Genomic DNA, 25,923 nt, shown 5'->3' with positions numbered 1-25,923 from the left:
TCTGGCACACCCAGTACATGGTGAAACTGCCAAAACTGAACCCGGACCCTCGGCAGAGTAGGCGCGGGGACCCCCCGGGGGGCTGGAGGTCCCCCCCGCACTTCAGCAGTGTCACGGCCGCCCGGAGCCCTGCGGGACAAAGGGGAGGTGATGGAAATGAAAAACCTGATCCCTTGAATGTCTCATAGTGCATGTGGTCTGCTGGGAAACGTGATGGGACCCGCTGGGAGGAGGAGGGAGGATGATGAACTCCAAGTGTCCCAGTTTGGGGCCCAGAGTCAGGATTTGGGTTAAGGGTTGAGCTTTGGCCTCACCCCCATCTCCCCTTTGTCCCGCAGGGCTCCGGGCGGCCGTGACCTTGCTGGAGTGCGGGTGGGACCTCCAGCCCCCCGTGGGTTCCCTGTGCCTCCTCTGCCGAGGGTCCGGGTTCAGTTTTGGACAAGCCAGTCTGATGTGGATCCACTAGCGGCCTGGGCAGGGCCTGGAATACATTGCAGAGATTGATTATGATGGAGACACCAGATACCCGTCATTGTTCAGCAGTCGAGTCAGCATCTCCAGGGACAACGGGCAGAGCTCGGTGAGCTGAACATGAACAACCTCAAGGACGAGGATTCCGGATTCTATTTCTGTGCCAAAACTCCTGAGGGTTGTAATGCTGTTCTTGCTTATCGTAGTGACGCTGCTGGTGCTGGTTATGGAGCATGTAGCCCCCCCCCTTTGTTGCGTCCATAATTGTCGCCATACCCCAGACCCTCCCCCCAAATCCCAGCCCTCGTCCCCGCTCTCGGTGACTGAATTCGTGTCCCCAGCCCCGGGCCCAGCGCTGACCTTTGGGGCAGAGTTTGGGGGAAGATCAACGGCCAAGGGTTGGGGTTTGGGGCCGGAGAGGGGGAAGGGAAATGGGGAAATGGTCACGGGCTGGGTCAGGGGCTGGGAGCTGGGGAAGGGTCTGGGGAATGGGGACAGGGGGGGACACAGTGATAGGGAAGGGGTCAATACAGCAGGCATTGTTATCACCAGCATAACCAGCAAAACCCTTGGTGCAGAAATAGGATCCGGAATCCTCGTCCTTGAGGTTGTTCATGGTCAGCGTCACCGAGCTCTGCCCGTTGTCCCTGGAGATCCTGCACCGGCCCTGGACCGATGGCGCGTAGTAGATGTAGGAACCATCACTGTAGATGCCTGCGAGCCACTCCAGCCCCTGCCCGGGTCTCTGGCGGACCCAGCTCATGGGGTAACTCCCGAAATCAAACCCGGACCCTCGGCAGAGGAGGCGCAGGGAACCCCCGGGGGGCTGGAGGTCCCCCCCACATTCCAGTCGGTTCACGGCTGCCCGGAGCCCTGCAGGACAAAGAGGAGATGGGGAGGAGGAGCTGGATTGGTTATGGACCCAAAGTGGGCACCGCCATGCCAGAAAAAGGGTGTGGGATCCACCTGGGAGGGCCAGCAGGAGCTGCAGGAGGAGGATGGGGAGGTCCCAGGGTCCCAATTTGGGGCCAACATCAGGGTCTGCAGGCAAGAATCAACATTTGGGTGGATTTGTTCCCTCATCCCCATCTCCCCTTTGTCCCGCAGGGCTCTGGCTGGCCGTGTTCCTGCTGGAGTGCGGGGGGGCCCTCCAACCCCCCCGGGCTCCCCGCGCCTCCTCTGCAGAGGGTCCGGGTTCAATTTCAGGAGTTTCAGAAGGTTCTGGATGTGCCAGAGACCCGGGCGGGGGCTGGAAGACGTCGCAGTGATCAAGAATGATGGATCCAGCTATACCTACGCATTATCAGTGCAGGGCTGGTTCAGGATCTCCAGGGACAACGGGCAGAGCTCGGTGACGCTGACCATGAACAACCTCAAGGACGAGGATTCCGGTTCCTATTTCTGCGGGAAAGCTGCCTCTGATACTTGGGGTTCTGCTGCGGATGGTTCTGACCCCATCCCCATGGCTCTGTCCCCGCCCTGTCCAGGTTCCCCAGACCCTTCTCCCAAACTCTGCCCCTGACCCCATTTCTGACCCTATCTCCCAACCCTTCTCTGGCTCTGCCCCAAATTCTCCACTCTTGGCCGCAAAATTGACCGAAATCTTAACCCATGACCAGAAGTATCCACTTTCAGAATCAAGTTTTGGGGCACAAATTGGAGATTTGGGGTCAGGAGTTGTGGTTTGGGGTCAGCGGGTGAGAATTGGGGCCTAGGCAGAGCAAGGTTGGGATCAGTGGTCAAGAGCTGGGTGTGGGCTGGGGGTTTGGGGGAAGGGTCTGGGGAATGGGTACGGGGACACGGAGATGGGCACATCACGAGCACCGTCAATATAATCAGCAGGAGCAGCACCACGACCACAAGGAGCTTTGACACAGAAATAGGTTGCGGAATCCTCGTCCTTGAGGTTGTTCATGGTCAGCATCACCGAGCTCTGCCCGTTGTCCCTGGAGATTGTGACCCGGCCCTTGACCAATGGCGCGTACTCGGTGTAACCTCCAGTGTCACTGATCCTTGCGACGTACTCCAGCCCTCATCCAGGCCTCGGTCGATACCAGCCCATCCCAAAACTGCTAAAATCGAACCCGGACCCTCGGCATAGGACCCGCAGGGACCCCCTGGGGTGCTGGAGGTGCCCCCCGCACTCCAGCAGGGTCACAGCCGCCCGGAGCCCATCCCCAAATCCTCACCAATTTCACTCATAACTGCACTGGTTTGGTCCCAAACCTCCACCAGAATTTTTGGGTATCATGAAGTTACTCAAAAGCTGGAATTAAACTCAATATTGTCATTAATTAATTGGACACCTTCTCCTCAGGGTTCCACATTGATTTCCAACGCAATACCGCGTTAACAACACCCAAAACCCCCCAGGACCCCAGCCCCAGCACATCCCGGCCTTGGCCTTGAGGTCCCTCCTGCTCCTGGCCCTGCTGCCCCTGCTGCCCCTCCCAGGTGGGTCCCGCCCCTTTTTTCTGGAACACAAGCACCTTTTCCCCTTCTGGAGCAATCACATTTCTCATTTTTAATCATCTCCGCTTTGTCCTGCAGGGCTCCGGGCGGCCGTGACCCTGCTGGAGTGCGGGGGGGACCTCCAGCCCCGCGGGGGGTCCCTGCACCTCCTCTACCGAGGGTCCGAGTTCAGTTTTGGGAATTTTGACATGTCATGGATCCGCCAGAGACCCGGGCAGGGGCTGGAATTCGTCGCGTGGATCAGGAGCGATGGTTCCAGCACCATCTACGCGCCGTTGGTCAAGGGCCGGTTCACGATCTCCAAGGACAACGGGCAGAGCTCGGTGACGCTGACCATAAGCAACCTCAAGGGTGAGGATTCCGGATCCTATTTCTGTGCCAAAGTTGCTGGTGCTGCTTGGGCTGCTGGTGCTGTTTTTATTGACCTTTCCCGTGGTGGCAGCGCCCTTGCCTGAGCCCCTCTTGTCCCCAAATCTCAGAGCCTTTACCCAAATCTGAGCCCTTGACCTCATTCTTGACCCCTTTTCCCAGATCTCCCCTATTTCCACCAATGGTGACCCAAGACCCCAAACCCACAAACTGGTTCTGCCCCAAGCCCTCCTACTTTGGCCCCAAAACTCGCCCGATTCTGCCCCAAATCCCCACTTTGGGCTCCCAGCCACAGCCGCTGACCCAAACCTCACCCACTGTCCCCAAATCTCTACCCTTGGGGCACTTTTGGGGCACGAGGGGGAGATTTGGGGCTGAGAGTTGAGTTTGGGGCCAGAACCAGGGGTGTTTTGGGCCAATGGGCAGCGTTGGGGCAAAGGGGGCAGGGCTGGGACGAAGGGTCAGGGGTGGGTCAGGGGGGTTTAGGGAAGGGTCTGGAGACAGCTAGGGACAGGGACGGGGCTGAAACCCCAAGCACCAACCCAACCATCGGGAGTGAAACCAATGGCATGGGTGGCATTCCAGCCACCATAGGAATCCTTGGCACAGAAATAGGACCCGGAATCCTCGTCCGTGAGGTTGTTCATGGTCAGCACCACCGAGCTCTGCCCGTTATTCCTGGAGATCGTGAACCGACCCTGGACCGAATCTCCATAGTGGGTTTTGCCAACAGTGTTGATCTGTGCTACGAACGCCAGCGCCTGCCCGGGTCTCTGGCGGACCCAGCCCATCCCAAAACTGCCGAAATCGAACCTGGACCCTCGGCAGAGAAGGATCAGGGACCCCCCGGGGGGCTGGAGGTCCCCCCCGCACTCCAGCAGGGTCACCGCCGCCCAGAGCCCTGCGGGACAAAGGGGATGGAAAAGCTCAACCGTTGACCCACATCCTGACTCCTGGCCCCACATTGGGTCCCTTGGAGTTCATCATCCTCCTCCCAGGTTGGTCCAGTCCCGTTTTCCAGCAGACCACACCTGCTTTGAGGCCCTCAACCAATCAGGTTTCCCATCCCTATCTCCCTTTTTTCCCGCAGGACTCCGGGCGGCCGTGACCCTGGTGGAGTGCGGGGGGGAAATCCAACTCCCCGGGGGGTCCCTGCGCCTCCTCTGCCGAGGGTCCGGGTTTGATTTTGGGAGTGTTGCCATGCAGTGGGTCCGTCAGAGACCCGGGCAGGGGCTGGAGTGGCTCGCAGGGATCTGGGGCAATGGTGGAGACACCCGCTATGTGCCGTCTGTCACGGTTCGGTTCACAATCTCCAGGGACAATGGGCAGAGCTCGGTGACGCTGACCATGAACACCCTCAAGGACGAGGATTTCGGATCCTATTTCTGCACCAGGGGTGCTGATGGTTATGGTGCTGGTTGGGGTGCTGCAAATATTGTTTATGATTTTCTCCCTGTCCCCGTGCCGCAACCCTTCCCTCCACTCCTGACCCTTTGTCCCAACCTTGCCCTGCTCTGGCCCCAAATCTCAGCTCCTGGCCCCAAATCAGAGCTGGTTTCACCCTGAGCTCAGTCTCGGCCCTCAAATCCCACATTGCCCCACACTGGACCTGTTTTGGCCCAGAATTTCAGTGGTGGATCTGAGTCACAGACACAGACCAAATCTGGCCCATTTTCCCAAATCTCGACCATTTGCACCCAGGTTTGGGAACCTTGGCTGAGCGTTGGAGCCAAGAGCTGAGGTTTGGGGCGAAGAGCTGAGATTTGGGGCCGAGCCAGCTCAGAGCTGGGACACGGGGAAAGGAATGGGGTCCGGGGCTGGGGTGTGGGGAAGGGGCTGGGGAATGGGGACAGGTGGGGACACGGGGATGGGGATGAGGTTAACACCATCCACACCAGCAGCAGCACCCAATTATTATAGGCAGCCCTGGCACAGAAATAGGATCCGGAATCCTCGTCCTTGAGGTTGTTCATGGTCAGCGTCACCGAGCTCTGCCCGTTGTCCCTGGAGATCCTGAACCGGCCCTTGACGGATGGCGCATAGAAGGTGCTGCGACCACCACTGCTGATACTTCCAACCCATTCCAGCACCTGCCCGGGTCTCTGGCGGATCCAGCACATGACAAAACTGCCGTCATTGAACCCGGACCCTCGGCAGAGGAGGCGCAGGGAACCCTCAGGGGGCTGGAGGTCCCCCCCGCACTCCAGCAGGGTCACGGCCGCCCGGAGCCCTGGGGGACAAAGGGGAGATGGGGATGAGGCCAAAGCTAAACCCTTGACCCAAACCCCGACTTTTGGCCCAAAATTTTGACACTTCTGCCGCCATATCCTCTTCCTGGCTGCCCTCTCAAGTGGGTCCTGCCCCTTTTTCTGCAAGCCATGCCCCTTTTCCCCTTCTGGACCAATCCGATTTCTTGTTACCATAATCTCCCCTTTGTTCCGCAGGGCTCCGGGCGGCCGTGACCCTGCTGGAGTCTGGGGGGGACCTCCAGCCCCCCGGGGGGTCCCTGCGCCCCCTCTGGTGAGGGTCCGGGTTTGATTTTGGGAGTTTTGCCATGAACTGGGTCCGCAAGAGACCCGGGCAGGGGCTGGAATGGGTCACGGGCATCAGACACCGTGGTTCTTACACCGGGTACGCGCCGTCAGTCCAGGGTCGGTTCACGATCTCCAGGGACAATGGGCAGAGCTCGGTGACGCTGACCATGAACAACCTCAATTTCGAGGATTCCGCCACGTATTTCTGTGCCAAATCTGATGATGGTGATGGTGGTGGTGGTGGTTTTATTGACAATGCCCAAGCTGTCCCTATGCCCGTGTCCCCCCCGTCCCCGTTGCCCAGACCCTTCCCCCAAACCCCCAGCCCACACCCAGCCCTTGACCATCGATCCCAACCTTGCTCTGCCTCGGTCCCAATTCTCACCCGCTGACCCCAAACCACAACTCCCGACCCCAAATCTCCCCTTTGTGCCCTAAAACTTTGCCCTGAAGGTCGGGGTTTGAGGCCCAGGGTCCTGATTTTGGTCAGAATTGGGGATTCGTGTCAGCAGCTGTGGCTGGGAGAACAAAGTGGGGTTTTTGGGCAGAATTGGGTGATTTTCGTGCAAACTTTATTGGGTTTGGGGCAGAACCCGATTGGGGGTTTTGCCTCCGTGGTTGGCGTTGGTGGAACTGGGGGAGATCTGGGACCAAGGGTGAAGAATGGGGTCAAGGGCTGAGATTTGGTGGAAGGGTCTGGGGCCTGGGGGCAGGAGGGGACCCAGTCAAGGGGAAGGGGCAAAGAGCAGAGACATCATTACCCCAACTGGCACCAGCAGCCTTGGCGCAGAAATAGGATCCGGAATCCTCGTCCTTGAGGTTGTTCATGGTCAGCGTCACCGAGCTCTGCCCGTTGTCCCTGGAGACCCTAAACCGGCCCTTGACCAAACCCGCGTACTCCGTGTAACCACCACTGCTGATCCCTGCGAGCCACTCCAGCCCCTGCCCGGCTCTCTGATGGATCCAGAACATTCCAAAACTCCCAAAACTGAACCCGGACCCTCGGCAGAGGAGGCGCAGGGACCCCCCAGGGGACTGGAGGTCCCCCCCGCACTCAAGCAGGGTCACTGCCGCTCCCCCATCCCTAAACCTTCACCGGTTTTGCCCCCAATTCCCTTTCTTTGTCCCCAAATCTCCAACAGATGTATCCTGAATGGTAAAGTGCCTTAAACCGTGCAATTAGTCCCAATCCACCCATTCAATAATTGGGCACCTTCGCCTGACTTTTGCATCACCTCATCCCCATCTCCCCTTTGTCCCGCAGGGCTCCGGGCGGCCGTGACCCTGCTGGAGTGCGGGGGGGACCTCCAGGCCCCCGGGGGTTCCCTGCACCTCTTCTGCCGAGGGTCTGGCTTCGATTTCGGGGATTCCACCCTGTACTGGGTGCGCCAGAGACCCAGGCAGGGGCTGGGATACATTGGAGCGATCAAGTAAGACGGTTCCAGCACCAGCTACGCGCCATCGGTCAAGGGCCGGGTCACGATCTCCAGGGACAACGGGCAGAGCTCGGTGACGCTGACCCTGAACAACCTCAAGGACGAGGATTCCGGATTCTATTTCTGTGCCAAAACTCCTGAGGGTTGTAATGCTGTTCTTGCTTATCGTAGTGACGCTGCTGGTGCTGGTTATGGAGCATGTAGCCCCCCCCCTTTGTTGCGTCCATAATTGTCGCCATACCCCAGACCCTCCCCCCAAATCCCAGCCCTCGTCCCCGCTCTCGGTGACTGAATTCGTGTCCCCAGCCCCGGGCCCAGCGCTGACCTTTGGGGCAGAGTTTGGGGGAAGATCAACGGCCAAGGGTTGGGGTTTGGGGCCGGAGAGGGGGAAGGGAAATGGGGAAATGGTCACGGGCTGGGTCAGGGGCTGGGAGCTGGGGAAGGGTCTGGGGAATGGGGACAGGGGGGGACACAGTGATAGGGAAGGGGTCAATACAGCAGGCATTGTTATCACCAGCATAACCAGCAAAACCCTTGGTGCAGAAATAGGATCCGGAATCCTCGTCCTTGAGGTTGTTCATGGTCAGCGTCACCGAGCTCTGCCCGTTGTCCCTGGAGATCCTGCACCAGCCCTGGACCGATGGCGCGTAGTAGATGTAGGAACCATCACTGTAGATGCCTGCGAGCCACTCCAGCCCCTGCCCGGGTCTCTGGCGGACCCAGCTCATGGGGTAACTCCCGAAATCAAACCCGGACCCTCGGCAGAGGAGGCGCAGGGAACCCCCGGGGGGCTGGAGGTCCCCCCCACATTCCAGTCGGTTCACGGCTGCCCGGAGCCCTGCAGGACAAAGAGGAGATGGGGAGGAGGAGCTGGATTGGTTATGGACCCAAAGTGGGCACCGCCATGCCAGAAAAAGGGTGTGGGATCCACCTGGGAGGGCCAGCAGGAGCTGCAGGAGGAGGATGGGGAGGTCCCAGGGTCCCAATTTGGGGCCAACATCAGGGTCTGCAGGCAAGAATCAACATTTGGGTGGATTTGTTCCCTCATCCCCATCTCCCCTTTGTCCCGCAGGGCTCTGGCTGGCCGTGTTCCTGCTGGAGTGCGGGGGGGCCCTCCAACCCCCCCGGGCTCCCCGCGCCTCCTCTGCAGAGGGTCCGGGTTCAATTTCAGGAGTTTCAGAAGGTTCTGGATGTGCCAGATACCCGGGCGGGGGCTGGAAGACGTCGCAGTGATCAAGAATGATGGATCCAGCTATACCTACGCATTATCAGTGCAGGGCTGGTTCAGGATCTCCAGGGACAACGGGCAGAGCTCGGTGACGCTGACCATGAACAACCTCAAGGACGAGGATTCCGGTTCCTATTTCTGCGGGAAAGCTGCCTTTGATACTTGGGGTTCTGCTGCGGATGGTTCTGACCCCATCCCCATGGCTCTGTCCCCGCCCTGTCCAGGTTCCCCAGACCCTTCTCCCAAACTCTGCCCCTGACCCCATTTCTGACCCTATCTCCCAACCCTTCTCTGGCTCTGCCCCAAATTCTCCACTCTTGGCCGCAAAATTGACCGAAATCTTAACCCATGACCAGAAGTATCCACTTTCAGAATCAAGTTTTGGGGCACAAATTGGAGATTTGGGGTCAGGAGTTGTGGTTTGGGGTCAGCGGGTGAGAATTGGGGCCTAGGCAGAGCAAGGTTGGGATCAGTGGTCAAGAGCTGGGTGTGGGCTGGGGGTTTGGGGGAAGGGTCTGGGGAATGGGTACGGGGACACGGAGATGGGCACATCACGAGCACCGTCAATATAATCAGCAGGAGCAGCACCACGACCACAAGGAGCTTTGACACAGAAATAGGTTGCGGAATCCTCGTCCTTGAGGTTGTTCATGGTCAGCATCACCGAGCTCTGCCCGTTGTCCCTGGAGATTGTGACCCGGCCCTTGACCAATGGCGCGTACTCGGTGTAACCTCCAGTGTCACTGATCCTTGCGACGTACTCCAGCCCTCATCCAGGCCTCGGTCGATACCAGCCCATCCCAAAACTGCTAAAATCGAACCCGGACCCTCGGCATAGGACCCGCAGGGACCCCCTGGGGTGCTGGAGGTGCCCCCCGCACTCCAGCAGGGTCACAGCCGCCCGGAGCCCATCCCCAAATCCTCACCAATTTCACTCATAACTGCACTGGTTTGGTCCCAAACCTCCACCAGAATTTTTGGGTATCATGAAGTTACTCAAAAGCTGGAATTAAACTCAATATTGTCATTAATTAATTGGACACCTTCTCCTCAGGGTTCCACATTGATTTCCAACGCAATACCGCGTTAACAACACCCAAAACCCCCCAGGACCCCAGCCCCAGCACATCCCGGCCTTGGCCTTGAGGTCCCTCCTGCTCCTGGCCCTGCTGCCCCTGCTGCCCCTCCCAGGTGGGTCCCGCCCCTTTTTTCTGGAACACAAGCACCTTTTCCCCTTCTGGAGCAATCACATTTCTCATTTTTAATCATCTCCGCTTTGTCCCGCAGGGCTCCGGGCGGCCGTGACCCTGCTGGAGTGCGGGGGGGACCTCCAGCCCCGCGGGGGGTCCCTGCACCTCCTCTACCGAGGGTCCGAGTTCAGTTTTGGGAATTTTGACATGTCATGGATCCGCCAGAGACCCGGGCAGGGGCTGGAATTCGTCGCGTGGATCAGGAGCGATGGTTCCAGCACCATCTACGCGCCGTTGGTCAAGGGCCGGTTCACGATCTCCAAGGACAACGGGCAGAGCTCGGTGACGCTGACCATAAGCAACCTCAAGGGTGAGGATTCCGGATCCTATTTCTGTGCCAAAGTTGCTGGTGCTGCTTGGGCTGCTGGTGCTGTTTTTATTGACCTTTCCCGTGGTGGCAGCGCCCTTGCCTGAGCCCCTCTTGTCCCCAAATCTCAGAGCCTTTACCCAAATCTGAGCCCTTGACCTCATTCTTGACCCCTTTTCCCAGATCTCCCCTATTTCCACCAATGGTGACCCAAGACCCCAAACCCACAAACTGGTTCTGCCCCAAGCCCTCCTACTTTGGCCCCAAAACTCGCCCGATTCTGCCCCAAATCCCCACTTTGGGCTCCCAGCCACAGCCGCTGACCCAAACCTCACCCACTGTCCCCAAATCTCTACCCTTGGGGCACTTTTGGGGCACGAGGGGGAGATTTGGGGCTGAGAGTTGAGTTTGGGGCCAGAACCAGGGGTGTTTTGGGCCAATGGGCAGCGTTGGGGCAAAGGGGGCAGGGCTGGGACGAAGGGTCAGGGGTGGGTCAGGGGGGTTTAGGGAAGGGTCTGGAGACAGCTAGGGACAGGGACGGGGCTGAAACCCCAAGCACCAACCCAACCATCGGGAGTGAAACCAATGGCATGGGTGGCATTCCAGCCACCATAGGAATCCTTGGCACAGAAATAGGACCCGGAATCCTCGTCCGTGAGGTTGTTCATGGTCAGCACCACCGAGCTCTGCCCGTTATTCCTGGAGATCGTGAACCGACCCTGGACCGAATCTCCATAGTGGGTTTTGCCAACAGTGTTGATCTGTGCTACGAACGCCAGCGCCTGCCCGGGTCTCTGGCGGACCCAGCCCATCCCAAAACTGCCGAAATCGAACCTGGACCCTCGGCAGAGAAGGATCAGGGACCCCCCGGGGGGCTGGAGGTCCCCCCCGCACTCCAGCAGGGTCACCGCCGCCCAGAGCCCTGCGGGACAAAGGGGATGGAAAAGCTCAACCGTTGACCCACATCCTGACTCCTGGCCCCACATTGGGTCCCTTGGAGTTCATCATCCTCCTCCCAGGTTGGTCCAGTCCCGTTTTCCAGCAGACCACACCTGCTTTGAGGCCCTCAACCAATCAGGTTTCCCATCCCTATCTCCCTTTTTTCCCGCAGGACTCCGGGCGGCCGTGACCCTGGTGGAGTGCGGGGGGGAAATCCAACTCCCCGGGGGGTCCCTGCGCCTCCTCTGCCGAGGGTCCGGGTTTGATTTTGGGAGTGTTGCCATGCAGTGGGTCCGTCAGAGACCCGGGCAGGGGCTGGAGTGGCTCGCAGGGATCTGGGGCAATGGTGGAGACACCCGCTATGCGCCGTCTGTCACGGTTCGGTTCACAATCTCCAGGGACAATGGGCAGAGCTCGGTGACGCTGACCATGAACACCCTCAAGGACGAGGATTTCGGATCCTATTTCTGCACCAGGGGTGCTGATGGTTATGGTGCTGGTTGGGGTGCTGCAAATATTGTTTATGATTTTCTCCCTGTCCCCGTGCCGCAACCCTTCCCTCCACTCCTGACCCTTTGTCCCAACCTTGCCCTGCTCTGGCCCCAAATCTCAGCTCCTGGCCCCAAATCAGAGCTGGTTTCACCCTGAGCTCAGTCTCGGCCCTCAAATCCCACATTGCCCCACACTGGACCTGTTTTGGCCCAGAATTTCAGTGGTGGATCTGAGTCACAGACACAGACCAAATCTGGCCCATTTTCCCAAATCTCGACCATTTGCACCCAGGTTTGGGAACCTTGGCTGAGCGTTGGAGCCAAGAGCTGAGGTTTGGGGCGAAGAGCTGAGATTTGGGGCCGAGCCAGCTCAGAGCTGGGACACGGGGAAAGGAATGGGGTCCGGGGCTGGGGTGTGGGGAAGGGGCTGGGGAATGGGGACAGGTGGGGACACGGGGATGGGGATGAGGTTAACACCATCCACACCAGCAGCAGCACCCAATTATTATAGGCAGCCCTGGCACAGAAATAGGATCCGGAATCCTCGTCCTTGAGGTTGTTCATGGTCAGCGTCACCGAGCTCTGCCCGTTGTCCCTGGAGATCCTGAACCGGCCCTTGACGGATGGCGCATAGAAGGTGCTGCGACCACCACTGCTGATACTTCCAACCCATTCCAGCACCTGCCCGGGTCTCTGGCGGATCCAGCACATGACAAAACTGCCGTCATTGAACCCGGACCCTCGGCAGAGGAGGCGCAGGGAACCCTCAGGGGGCTGGAGGTCCCCCCCGCACTCCAGCAGGGTCACGGCCGCCCGGAGCCCTGGGGGACAAAGGGGAGATGGGGATGAGGCCAAAGCTAAACCCTTGACCCAAACCCCGACTTTTGGCCCAAAATTTTGACACTTCTGCCGCCATATCCTCTTCCTGGCTGCCCTCTCAAGTGGGTCCTGCCCCTTTTTCTGCAAGCCATGCCCCTTTTCCCCTTCTGGACCAATCCGATTTCTTGTTACCATAATCTCCCCTTTGTTCCGCAGGGCTCCGGGCGGCCGTGACCCTGCTGGAGTCTGGGGGGGACCTCCAGCCCCCCGGGGGGTCCCTGCGCCCCCTCTGGTGAGGGTCCGGGTTTGATTTTGGGAGTTTTGCCATGAACTGGGTCCGCAAGAGACCCGGGCAGGGGCTGGAATGGGTCACGGGCATCAGACACCGTGGTTCTTACACCGGGTACGCGCCGTCAGTCCAGGGTCGGTTCACGATCTCCAGGGACAATGGGCAGAGCTCGGTGACGCTGACCATGAACAACCTCAATTTCGAGGATTCCGCCACGTATTTCTGTGCCAAATCTGATGATGGTGATGGTGGTGGTGGTGGTTTTATTGACAATGCCCAAGCTGTCCCTATGCCCGTGTCCCCCCCGTCCCCGTTGCCCAGACCCTTCCCCCAAACCCCCAGCCCACACCCAGCCCTTGACCATCGATCCCAACCTTGCTCTGCCTCGGTCCCAATTCTCACCCGCTGACCCCAAACCACAACTCCCGACCCCAAATCTCCCCTTTGTGCCCTAAAACTTTGCCCTGAAGGTCGGGGTTTGAGGCCCAGGGTCCTGATTTTGGTCAGAATTGGGGATTCGTGTCAGCAGCTGTGGCTGGGAGAACAAAGTGGGGTTTTTGGGCAGAATTGGGTGATTTTCGTGCAAACTTTATTGGGTTTGGGGCAGAACCCGATTGGGGGTTTTGCCTCCGTGGTTGGCGTTGGTGGAACTGGGGGAGATCTGGGACCAAGGGTGAAGAATGGGGTCAAGGGCTGAGATTTGGTGGAAGGGTCTGGGGCCTGGGGGCAGGAGGGGACCCAGTCAAGGGGAAGGGGCAAAGAGCAGAGACATCATTACCCCAACTGGCACCAGCAGCCTTGGCGCAGAAATAGGATCCGGAATCCTCGTCCTTGAGGTTGTTCATGGTCAGCGTCACCGAGCTCTGCCCGTTGTCCCTGGAGACCCTAAACCGGCCCTTGACCAAACCCGCGTACTCCGTGTAACCACCACTGCTGATCCCTGCGAGCCACTCCAGCCCCTGCCCGGCTCTCTGATGGATCCAGAACATTCCAAAACTCCCAAAACTGAACCCGGACCCTCGGCAGAGGAGGCGCAGGGACCCCCCAGGGGACTGGAGGTCCCCCCCGCACTCAAGCAGGGTCACTGCCGCTCCCCCATCCCTAAACCTTCACCGGTTTTGCCCCCAATTCCCTTTCTTTGTCCCCAAATCTCCAACAGATGTATCCTGAATGGTAAAGTGCCTTAAACCGTGCAATTAGTCCCAATCCACCCATTCAATAATTGGGCACCTTCGCCTGACTTTTGCATCACCTCATCCCCATCTCCCCTTTGTCCCGCAGGGCTCCGGGCGGCCGTGACCCTGCTGGAGTGCGGGGGGGACCTCCAGGCCCCCGGGGGTTCCCTGCACCTCTTCTGCCGAGGGTCTGGCTTCGATTTCGGGGATTCCACCCTGTACTGGGTGCGCCAGAGACCCAGGCAGGGGCTGGGATACATTGGAGCGATCAAGTAAGACGGTTCCAGCACCAGCTACGCGCCATCGGTCAAGGGCCGGGTCACGATCTCCAGGGACAACGGGCAGAGCTCGGTGACGCTGACCCTGAACAACCTCAAGGACGAGGATTCCGGATTCTATTTCTGTGCCAAAACTCCTGAGGGTTGTAATGCTGTTCTTGCTTATCGTAGTGACGCTGCTGGTGCTGGTTATGGAGCATGTAGCCCCCCCCCTTTGTTGCGTCCATAATTGTCGCCATACCCCAGACCCTCCCCCCAAATCCCAGCCCTCGTCCCCGCTCTCGGTGACTGAATTCGTGTCCCCAGCCCCGGGCCCAGCGCTGACCTTTGGGGCAGAGTTTGGGGGAAGATCAACGGCCAAGGGTTGGGGTTTGGGGCCGGAGAGGGGGAAGGGAAATGGGGAAATGGTCACGGGCTGGGTCAGGGGCTGGGAGCTGGGGAAGGGTCTGGGGAATGGGGACAGGGGGGGACACAGTGATAGGGAAGGGGTCAATACAGCAGGCATTGTTATCACCAGCATAACCAGCAAAACCCTTGGTGCAGAAATAGGATCCGGAATCCTCGTCCTTGAGGTTGTTCATGGTCAGCGTCACCGAGCTCTGCCCGTTGTCCCTGGAGATCCTGCACCAGCCCTGGACCGATGGCGCGTAGTAGATGTAGGAACCATCACTGTAGATGCCTGCGAGCCACTCCAGCCCCTGCCCGGGTCTCTGGCGGACCCAGCTCATGGGGTAACTCCCGAAATCAAACCCGGACCCTCGGCAGAGGAGGCGCAGGGAACCCCCGGGGGGCTGGAGGTCCCCCCCACATTCCAGTCGGTTCACGGCTGCCCGGAGCCCTGCAGGACAAAGAGGAGATGGGGAGGAGGAGCTGGATTGGTTATGGACCCAAAGTGGGCACCGCCATGCCAGAAAAAGGGTGTGGGATCCACCTGGGAGGGCCAGCAGGAGCTGCAGGAGGAGGATGGGGAGGTCCCAGGGTCCCAATTTGGGGCCAACATCAGGGTCTGCAGGCAAGAATCAACATTTGGGTGGATTTGTTCCCTCATCCCCATCTCCCCTTTGTCCCGCAGGGCTCTGGCTGGCCGTGTTCCTGCTGGAGTGCGGGGGGGCCCTCCAACCCCCCCGGGCTCCCCGCGCCTCCTCTGCAGAGGGTCCGGGTTCAATTTCAGGAGTTTCAGAAGGTTCTGGATGTGCCAGATACCCGGGCGGGGGCTGGAAGACGTCGCAGTGATCAAGAATGATGGATCCAGCTATACCTACGCATTATCAGTGCAGGGCTGGTTCAGGATCTCCAGGGACAACGGGCAGAGCTCGGTGACGCTGACCATGAACAACCTCAAGGACGAGGATTCCGGTTCCTATTTCTGCGGGAAAGCTGCCTTTGATACTTGGGGTTCTGCTGCGGATGGTTCTGACCCCATCCCCATGGCTCTGTCCCCGCCCTGTCCAGGTTCCCCAGACCCTTCTCCCAAACTCTGCCCCTGACCCCATTTCTGACCCTATCTCCCAACCCTTCTCTGGCTCTGCCCCAAATTCTCCACTCTTGGCCGCAAAATTGACCGAAATCTTAACCCATGACCAGAAGTATCCACTTTCAGAATCAAGTTTTGGGGCACAAATTGGAGATTTGGGGTCAGGAGTTGTGGTTTGGGGTCAGCGGGTGAGAATTGGGGCCTAGGCAGAGCAAGGTTGGGATCAGTGGTCAAGAGCTGGGTGTGGGCTGGGGGTTTGGGGGAAGGGTCTGGGGAATGGGTACGGGGACACGGAGATGGGCACATCACGAGCACCGTCAATATAATCAGCAGGAGCAGCACCACGACCACAAGGAGCTTTGACACAGAAATAGGTTGCGGAATCCTCGTCCTTGAGGTTGTTCATGGTCAGCATCACCGAGCTCTGCCCGTTGTCCCTGGAGATTGTGACCCGGCCCTTGACCAATGGCGCGTACTCGGTGTAACCTCCAGTGTCACTGATCCTTGCGACGTACTCCAGCCCTCATCCAGGCCTCGGTCGATACCAGCCCATCCCAAAACTGCTAAAATCGAACCCGGACCCTCGGCATAGGACCCGCAGGGACCCCCTGGGGTGCTGGAGGTGCCCCCCGCACTCCAGCAGGGTCACAGCCGCCCGGAGCCCATCCCCAAATCCTCACCAATTTCACTCATAACTGCACTGGTTTGGTCCCAAACCTCCACCAGAATTTTTGGGTATCATGAAGTTACTCAAAAGCTGGAATTAAACTCAATATTGTCATTAATTAATTGGACACCTTCTCCTCAGGGTTCCACATTGATTTCCAACGCAATACCGCGTTAACAACACCCAAAACCCCCCAGGACCCCAGCCCCAGCACATCCCGGCCTTGGCCTTGAGGTCCCTCCTGCTCCTGGCCCTGCTGCCCCTGCTGCCCCTCCCAGGTGGGTCCCGCCCCTTTTTTCTGGAACACAAGCACCTTTTCCCCTTCTGGAGCAATCACATTTCTCATTTTTAATCATCTCCGCTTTGTCCCGCAGGGCTCCGGGCGGCCGTGACCCTGCTGGAGTGCGGGGGGGACCTCCAGCCCCGCGGGGGGTCCCTGCACCTCCTCTACCGAGGGTCCGAGTTCAGTTTTGGGAATTTTGACATGTCATGGATCCGCCAGAGACCCGGGCAGGGGCTGGAATTCATCGCGTGGATCAGGAGCGATGGTTCCAGCACCATCTACGCGCCGTTGGTCAAGGGCCGGTTCACGATCTCCAAGGACAACGGGCAGAGCTCGGTGACGCTGACCATAAGCAACCTCAAGGGTGAGGATTCCGGATCCTATTTCTGTGCCAAAGTTGCTGGTGCTGCTTGGGCTGCTGGTGCTGTTTTTATTGACCTTTCCCGTGGTGGCAGCGCCCTTGCCTGAGCCCCTCTTGTCCCCAAATCTCAGAGCCTTTACCCAAATCTGAGCCCTTGACCTCATTCTTGACCCCTTTTCCCAGATCTCCCCTATTTCCACCAATGGTGACCCAAGACCCCAAACCCACAAACTGGTTCTGCCCCAAGCCCTCCTACTTTGGCCCCAAAACTCGCCCGATTCTGCCCCAAATCCCCACTTTGGGCTCCCAGCCACAGCCGCTGACCCAAACCTCACCCACTGTCCCCAAATCTCTACCCTTGGGGCACTTTTGGGGCACGAGGGGGAGATTTGGGGCTGAGAGTTGAGTTTGGGGCCAGAACCAGGGGTGTTTTGGGCCAATGGGCAGCGTTGGGGCAAAGGGGGCAGGGCTGGGACGAAGGGTCAGGGGTGGGTCAGGGGGGTTTAGGGAAGGGTCTGGAGACAGCTAGGGACAGGGACGGGGCTGAAACCCCAAGCACCAACCCAACCATCGGGAGTGAAACCAATGGCATGGGTGGCATTCCAGCCACCATAGGAATCCTTGGCACAGAAATAGGACCCGGAATCCTCGTCCGTGAGGTTGTTCATGGTCAGCACCACCGAGCTCTGCCCGTTATTCCTGGAGATCGTGAACCGACCCTGGACCGAATCTCCATAGTGGGTTTTGCCAACAGTGTTGATCTGTGCTACGAACGCCAGCGCCTGTCCGGGTCTCTGGCGGACCCAGCCCATCCCAAAACTGCCGAAATCGAACCTGGACCCTCGGCAGAGAAGGATCAGGGACCCCCCGGGGGGCTGGAGGTCCCCCCCGCACTCCAGCAGGGTCACCGCCGCCCAGAGCCCTGCGGGACAAAGGGGATGGAAAAGCTCAACCGTTGACCCACATCCTGACTCCTGGCCCCACATTGGGTCCCTTGGAGTTCATCATCCTCCTCCCAGGTTGGTCCAGTCCCGTTTTCCAGCAGACCACACCTGCTTTGAGGCCCTCAACCAATCAGGTTTCCCATCCCTATCTCCCTTTTTTCCCGCAGGACTCCGGGCGGCCGTGACCCTGGTGGAGTGCGGGGGGGAAATCCAACTCCCCGGGGGGTCCCTGCGCCTCCTCTGCCGAGGGTCCGGGTTTGATTTTGGGAGTGTTGCCATGCAGTGGGTCCGTCAGAGACCCGGGCAGGGGCTGGAGTGGCTCGCAGGGATCTGGGGCAATGGTGGAGACACCCGCTATGTGCCGTCTGTCACGGTTCGGTTCACAATCTCCAGGGACAATGGGCAGAGCTCGGTGACGCTGACCATGAACACCCTCAAGGACGAGGATTTCGGATCCTATTTCTGCACCAGGGGTGCTGATGGTTATGGTGCTGGTTGGGGTGCTGCAAATATTGTTTATGATTTTCTCCCTGTCCCCGTGCCGCAACCCTTCCCTCCACTCCTGACCCTTTGTCCCAACCTTGCCCTGCTCTGGCCCCAAATCTCAGCTCCTGGCCCCAAATCAGAGCTGGTTTCACCCTGAGCTCAGTCTCGGCCCTCAAATCCCACATTGCCCCACACTGGACCTGTTTTGGCCCAGAATTTCAGTGGTGGATCTGAGTCACAGACACAGACCAAATCTGGCCCATTTTCCCAAATCTCGACCATTTGCACCCAGGTTTGGGAACCTTGGCTGAGCGTTGGAGCCAAGAGCTGAGGTTTGGGGCGAAGAGCTGAGATTTGGGGCCGAGCCAGCTCAGAGCTGGGACACGGGGAAAGGAATGGGGTCCGGGGCTGGGGTGTGGGGAAGGGGCTGGGGAATGGGGACAGGTGGGGACACGGGGATGGGGATGAGGTTAACACCATCCACACCAGCAGCAGCACCCAATTATTATAGGCAGCCCTGGCACAGAAATAGGATCCGGAATCCTCGTCCTTGAGGTTGTTCATGGTCAGCGTCACCGAGCTCTGCCCGTTGTCCCTGGAGATCCTGAACCGGCCCTTGACGGATGGCGCATAGAAGGTGCTGCGACCACCACTGCTGATACTTCCAACCCATTCCAGCACCTGCCCGGGTCTCTGGCGGATCCAGCACATGACAAAACTGCCGTCATTGAACCCGGACCCTCGGCAGAGGAGGCGCAGGGAACCCTCAGGGGGCTGGAGGTCCCCCCCGCACTCCAGCAGGGTCACGGCCGCCCGGAGCCCTGGGGGACAAAGGGGAGATGGGGATGAGGCCAAAGCTAAACCCTTGACCCAAACCCCGACTTTTGGCCCAAAATTTTGACACTTCTGCCGCCATATCCTCTTCCTGGCTGCCCTCTCAAGTGGGTCCTGCCCCTTTTTCTGCAAGCCATGCCCCTTTTCCCCTTCTGGACCAATCCGATTTCTTGTTACCATAATCTCCCCTTTGTTCCGCAGGGCTCCGGGCGGCCGTGACCCTGCTGGAGTCTGGGGGGGACCTCCAGCCCCCCGGGGGGTCCCTGCGCCCCCTCTGGTGAGGGTCCGGGTTTGATTTTGGGAGTTTTGCCATGAACTGGGTCCGCAAGAGACCCGGGCAGGGGCTGGAATGGGTCACGGGCATCAGACACCGTGGTTCTTACACCGGGTACGCGCCGTCAGTCCAGGGTCGGTTCACGATCTCCAGGGACAATGGGCAGAGCTCGGTGACGCTGACCATGAACAACCTCAATTTCGAGGATTCCGCCACGTATTTCTGTGCCAAATCTGATGATGGTGATGGTGGTGGTGGTGGTTTTATTGACAATGCCCAAGCTGTCCCTATGCCCGTGTCCCCCCCGTCCCCGTTGCCCAGACCCTTCCCCCAAACCCCCAGCCCACACCCAGCCCTTGACCATCGATCCCAACCTTGCTCTGCCTCGGTCCCAATTCTCACCCGCTGACCCCAAACCACAACTCCCGACCCCAAATCTCCCCTTTGTGCCCTAAAACTTTGCCCTGAAGGTCGGGGTTTGAGGCCCAGGGTCCTGATTTTGGTCAGAATTGGGGATTCGTGTCAGCAGCTGTGGCTGGGAGAACAAAGTGGGGTTTTTGGGCAGAATTGGGTGATTTTCGTGCAAACTTTATTGGGTTTGGGGCAGAACCCGATTGGGGGTTTTGCCTCCGTGGTTGGCGTTGGTGGAACTGGGGGAGATCTGGGACCAAGGGTGAAGAATGGGGTCAAGGGCTGAGATTTGGTGGAAGGGTCTGGGGCCTGGGGGCAGGAGGGGACCCAGTCAAGGGGAAGGGGCAAAGAGCAGAGACATCATTACCCCAACTGGCACCAGCAGCCTTGGCGCAGAAATAGGATCCGGAATCCTCGTCCTTGAGGTTGTTCATGGTCAGCGTCACCGAGCTCTGCCCGTTGTCCCTGGAGACCCTAAACCGGCCCTTGACCAAACCCGCGTACTCCGTGTAACCACCACTGCTGATCCCTGCGAGCCACTCCAGCCCCTGCCCGGCTCTCTGATGGATCCAGAACATTCCAAAACTCCCAAAACTGAACCCGGACCCTCGGCAGAGGAGGCGCAGGGACCCCCCAGGGGGCTGGAGGTCCCCCCCGCACTCCAGCTGGGTCACAGCATCTGACTCCATTATGCAGAATGTTGAACAATTGCTCTATTAAATCTCTACTATATTACATTAATATTGTATTTTATTACATTGATACAATATTATATCTCATTATTACTATATTACATCTCATTTATAATATATTATATCTCATTAATACTACATTATGTCTCATTAATTCTATATTATAACTTATTAATACTATATTATATCTCATTAATACTATATTACATCTCTTTAATGCTATATTACATCTCGTTAAAGGAATATTTCATCTCATTAATACTATAGTATATCTCATTAATACTATATTATATCTCATTAATGCTATATTACATCTATACTAAAGATATACTAAAATATTCCGTATAAAAGAGACGGAAAAATCCTAAAGAATCCCCGTGAGAGTTTGACAGAGCCAGGTCACGGCGTGGAGCCCATTGGCCAAGGAAACAAAACAATCTGCAGCAGAACCCAAATGATGAATCCCTGGAGGGGAACAATCCCCCTGACACTTTCCACACACGCAGAAACAGCAGGAGCAGCGAGGAGAGATGGGAATTGTTTCCTCTTCATCTTCTCTCTGTGCTGCTCCAGGAAAAATCCTGTGACAGAAAGAGAGAGACAGAGAGAGAGAGGGAGAGAGAGAGAGAGACAGAGAGACAGAGGGAATGGTGTCTGACTCTGTGCTGGGAATGAGAATGGCACAGCTGGGCCTGGTGGCCATCTCCCCTTTGTCCCGCAGGGCTCCGGACGGCCGTGACCCTGCTGGAGTGCGGGGGGCACCTCCAGCCCCCCGGGGGGTCCCTGTGCCTCCTCTGCCGAGGGTCCGGGTTAAATTTCGGGAGTTTCTCCATGTTCTGGGTGCGCCAGAGAGCCTAGCAGGGGCTGGAATTCGTGGCAGGGATCAAGGACAAAGGTGGCTGCATCGCCTACGCGCCATCGGTCAAGGGCCGGTCCAGGATCTCCAGGGACAACGGGCAGAGCTCGGTGATGCTGACCATGAACAACCTCAAGGACGAGGATTCCGGATCCTATTTCTGTGCCAAATGCGTTGTTGGTGGTTGTGCCTATAGTGATGGTACTGTTGGTGTGGCATTTATTGCTGGTTCTGATCTTGGTCCCAAATCCCTCCACTTTGTTCCCAAATATCCCATATTCCTCTGATCTCTCCACCAAATCTCAGGCCTTTTCATCAAATCTCGGCCATTTAACCCCAAACTCCGCCCCTGCTGCCCCAGCCCCTGAATTTCTCCCAGTTTTTCCCATTCCACCCAAATCTCCCCCAGCTCTCAAGACCTGGTTGGAGCAGGCCTGAACTGGACCCCAGGGGTGAAGGTTTGGGGCCAATGGTTGAGTTTTGGGGCAGGAGCAGGGCAGGGTTTTGGGTCAGTGCTGACCATTGTGGCAAATGGAGACAAAGGGTGAAGGGCTGGGTCAATGGGTGAGGTTTGGGATGAAAAGCTGAACTCTGGGGACTCAATGATGGGAGTGGGATGAAAGGCAGGAGCGTGAGACCATCAAGGGCATCGTCACCATTACCACCAGCACCATAACCATCAGCAGCCCTGGCACAGAAAAGGGATCCGGAACCCTCGTCCATGAGGTAGTTCATGGTTAACGTCACCGAGCTCTGCCCGTTTTCCCTGGAGATCCTGAACCGGCCCTTGACCGATGGCGCGTAGTAAGTGGCTCCGTCAATGTTTATGTATGCCACAAATTCCAGCCCCTGCCCGTGGCTCTGGCGCACCCAGTTCATGGCAAAACTCCTGAAACTGAACCCGGACCCGGGGCAGAGGAGGCGCAGGGACCCCCCGGGGGGCTGGAGGTCCCCCCCGCACTCCAGCAGGGTCACGGCTGCTGGAGCCCTGTGGGATAAAGGGGAGATGGGGATGAGGGTATGGATTGGCTTTGCGGTCAATGTTGGCGCTGCCATTCCAGAAAAAGGGTGTGGGATCCACCCGGGATGACTAGCAGGAGTTGCAGGAGGAAGATGGTGAGGTCCAAGGGTCCCAATTTTTGGGCAACATCAGAATGTGCATGCAAGAATCAACATTTGGGTGGATGTTTTCCTTCATCCCCATCTCCCCTTTGTCCTGCAGGGCTCCGGGTGGCCGTGACCCTGCTGGAGTGCGGGGGGGAAATCCAACTCCCCGGGGGGTCCCTGCGCCTCCTCTGCCTAGGGTCCGGGTTTGATTTTGGGAGTGTTGACCTGTTCTGGATCCGCCAGAGACCCGGGCAGGGGTTGCAATACGTCGCAAGGATCTACTACACTGGAGGTTACACCGACTACACGCCGTCGGTCAAGGGCCGGTTCACGATCTGCAGGGACAACGGGCAGAGCTCGGTGACGCTGACCATGAACAACCTCAAGGACGACGATTCTGCCGTTTATTTCTGTGCCAAATTTTACAGCAGTGGTTGTGGTAGTGGTGGTGCTGCTTATGGTCTTGATGGTGGTTGTGGTCCCAAACCCTCTCCTCTCCCTTCCCAAAGATCTCAGAATTCTCTAATCCTTCCCTAAAATCCCCACCCCTGTTTTTCAAATCTTGACCATTTCCCCCTAAACTCCACCCCTGCTGCCCCAGCTTTTGGTTTCCCCCAATTTACCCATTTCTCTCCAATCTCCCCTAGTTCCCCTCCGTCCTAGTGCGGAACGGGGATCGCTCCAGGCCCCTTTGCACACAAAGCTTTTTGTGCAGCCGGTGCTCTGCCGCAGCACCCCGAGGCTGAGCTGCCCTCTGCCAAACACAGATGTTCACAATGACCAAAACCAGGAACTTTCTGTTTCCTTCCCTGCCCCGGCTGGGCCCCGGCAGCTGCCAGGGAGGAAGTGGGGGGAGGCTGCGGAGCCCCAAAATCATGGCATCTTCTTCTCCCTCCCTCCCTCCCTCGCTCCCACCTGGGGCTTCACTTCTCCCTCAGCAGCCGCGGTGTCTGGGGCTGCTCCTTGGGGCTGGGCTGGAATCCTCTCTGGGAGCTATGGAGAAAAAACCCGTTTTTGTTCCCAAATACGCCTGAAATTTTGGAGAGATGAAATTGTTGAAAGTGATCTCGAGCCAAGGGCTCCATGCTGTGAGCAGCAGATGGGTGCAAGGGTGGAGTCACCTGGAACGTTCCATCGGTCAAGGGTCGGGTCAGCATGGCCAAGGACAGCGGGCTGACCTCGGTGACGCTGGCCATGTGTGACCACAGGGGAGAGGTCTGGGGACAGCTGAGGACACGGTGATGAGGACAGGGCCAAAAGCACCGGCAGTGCCAGCATTGCCACCAGAAATTCGCTTGGCACAGAAATACGATCTGGAATCCTCGTCCTTGAGGTTGTTCATGGTCAGCGTCACCGAGCTCTGCCCGTTGTCCCTGGAGATCCTGAACCGGCCCTTGACCGACGGTGCGTAGAAGGTGTTGACACCATCAGCATTGATCCCAGCAACGAATTCCAGCGCCTGCCCGGGTCTCTGGCGGATCCAGTACATTCCGTAATTCCCAAAATCAAACCCGGACCCTAGGCAGAGGAGGCGCAGGGAACCCCCGGGGGGCTGGAGGTCCCCCCCGCACTCCAGCTGGGTCACGGCTGCCCGGAGCCCTGCGGGACAAAGGGGAGATGGGGATGAGAAACCTGATTGGCTGTAGGCCTCAAAGTGGGTTTGTCAAACTGGAAAATGGGGCGGGACCCATCTGAGGGGCAGCAGGAGAAGGACAACTAGGATGGGGTGGTCCAAAGGTCCCAGTTTGGGGCCAAGAGTCAGGATTTGGGTCAATGTTCAGCTTTGGCCTCATCCCCATTTCCCCTTTTTCCTGCAGGGCTCCGGGCGGCCGTGACCCTGCTGGAGTGCGGGGGGGAACTCCAGCCCCCCGGGGGGTCCCTGCGCCTCCTCTGCCGAGGGGCCGGGTTCGATTTCAGAAATTATGGAATGTTCTGGATTCGCCAGAAATCTGGGAAGGTCCTGGAATACCTCGCAAGTATCAATGGGGTTGGCACCACCCACCACGCGCCATCAATCAATGGTCGGTTCACGATCTCCAGGGACAACGGGCAGAGCTCGGTGATGCTGATCATGAACAACCTCAAGGACGAGTATTGCGCCATTTATTTCTGCGCCAAACGTAGCAATAATGATTATGGTTTTTCTGGTCCTGGTCTTATTGGCGAAAATTCTGTCAGCGGGCCACCCCCATGTTGGTCAAAAAATGTCTCCAATGCCCAGCCATCCTTCCCCGGCATCCCAGCCGTTTGTGTCAAATCTTCACCATTTTCCCCCAAACTTTGCCCCATCCTTCCCCTAGTCTCGATTGTCTCCCCAGTTTTGCCCATTTCACCAAAATCTCACCAAGCTCCCCAGGCCCTGATCGGAAAAGGCCTGACCTGGAGGCCAGGGGTGAAGGTTTGGGGCCAATGGTTGAGTTTTGGGGCAGGAGCAGAGGAGGGTTTGGGGTCAGTGCTGACCCTTGGGGCAAATTGGGGAGATTTGGGACAAAGGGTCAAGGTCTGAGGTTTGGGGGAAAGGTCTGGTTTTGGGAGAGGAGGGAACTCAAAATTGAGGACTCAGAAAAAACCACCGTGACCAACATCACTATCAATGAATTTACCAGCAGCAGGACCACAACAACCATCCCAGCTTTTGGCACAGATATAGGTGGCGGAATCCTCGTCCTTGTGGTTGTTCGTGGTCAGCGTCACCGAGCTCTGCCCGTTGTCCCTGGAGATCTTGAACCGACTCTGGACTGACGGCGCGTAGTAGATGGTGCCACCAGTGTTGCTGATATAGGCGACCCATTCCAGCCCCTGCCCGGGTCTCTGGCAGACCCATTGTAGGGCAAAACCACCAAAACTGAACCGGGATCCTTGGCACAGCAACGTCAGGGACCACCCGGGGGGCTGGAGGTCTCCTCCGGACTCCAACAGGGTCACGGCCGCCCGGAGCCCTGCGGGAAAAAGAGGAGATGGGGATGAGAAACCTGATCGTTCAGGGCCGCAAACTGGAGGGTCAAGCTTGATAAAGTATCGAGACAAACCTGGGAGGAGGATGATGAACCTCCAGGGTCCGAGTTTGGGGCCAAGGGTCAGGATTTGGGTCAGTGTTTGAGCTTTGGCCTGATGCCCATCTGGCCTTTGTCCCGCAGGGCTCCGGGCGGCCGTGACGCACCTGGAGTGCGGGGGGGACCTCCAGCACCCCGGGGGGGTCCCTGCGCCTCCTCTGCCGAGGGTCTGGGGTCAGTTTTGGTAGTTTTGGGATGGGCTGGTATCGCCAGAGACCCGGGCAGGGGATGGAGGACATTGCAGATAACAGTAATGTTGGCAGCACCTGGTACGCACCATCGGTCACGGGCCGGTTCAGGATCTCCAGGGACAACGGGCAGAGCTCGGTGGTGCTGACTGTGAACAACCTCAAAGTCGAAGATTCCGCCATCTATTTCTGTGGGAAATCTGTCAATACTGGTGCTCCTGTTGCTGTTGCTCAT

General features: G+C 58.2%; 1 protein-coding gene across 1 annotated transcript; it reads right to left on the bottom strand.

Annotated features, from left to right (window-relative positions):
* Nucleotides 1-1,326: 1,326 nt before the first annotated feature.
* LOC128946316 (immunoglobulin alpha-2 heavy chain-like) lies at nt 1,327-25,923 on the bottom strand. Its single transcript, XM_054290098.1, has 4 exons — nt 25,778-25,923; nt 25,031-25,220; nt 23,673-24,017; nt 1,327-1,344 (listed from the first exon to the last, which is right to left on the bottom strand). The coding sequence occupies exons 1-4, from the start codon at nt 25,921-25,923 to the stop codon at nt 1,327-1,329; spliced, it is 699 nt and encodes a 232-aa protein (XP_054146073.1).

This window comes from Melozone crissalis, unplaced genomic scaffold (assembly GCF_028551555.1).
Source record: "Melozone crissalis strain CALT ecotype California unplaced genomic scaffold, PUWL_Pcris_2 ptg000079l_1, whole genome shotgun sequence".
Lineage (NCBI taxonomy): Eukaryota > Metazoa > Chordata > Aves > Passeriformes > Passerellidae > Melozone > Melozone crissalis.
The sequence above is the reverse complement of the archived record's forward strand: the minus strand, read 5'-3'. Positions and strand labels throughout refer to the sequence as shown.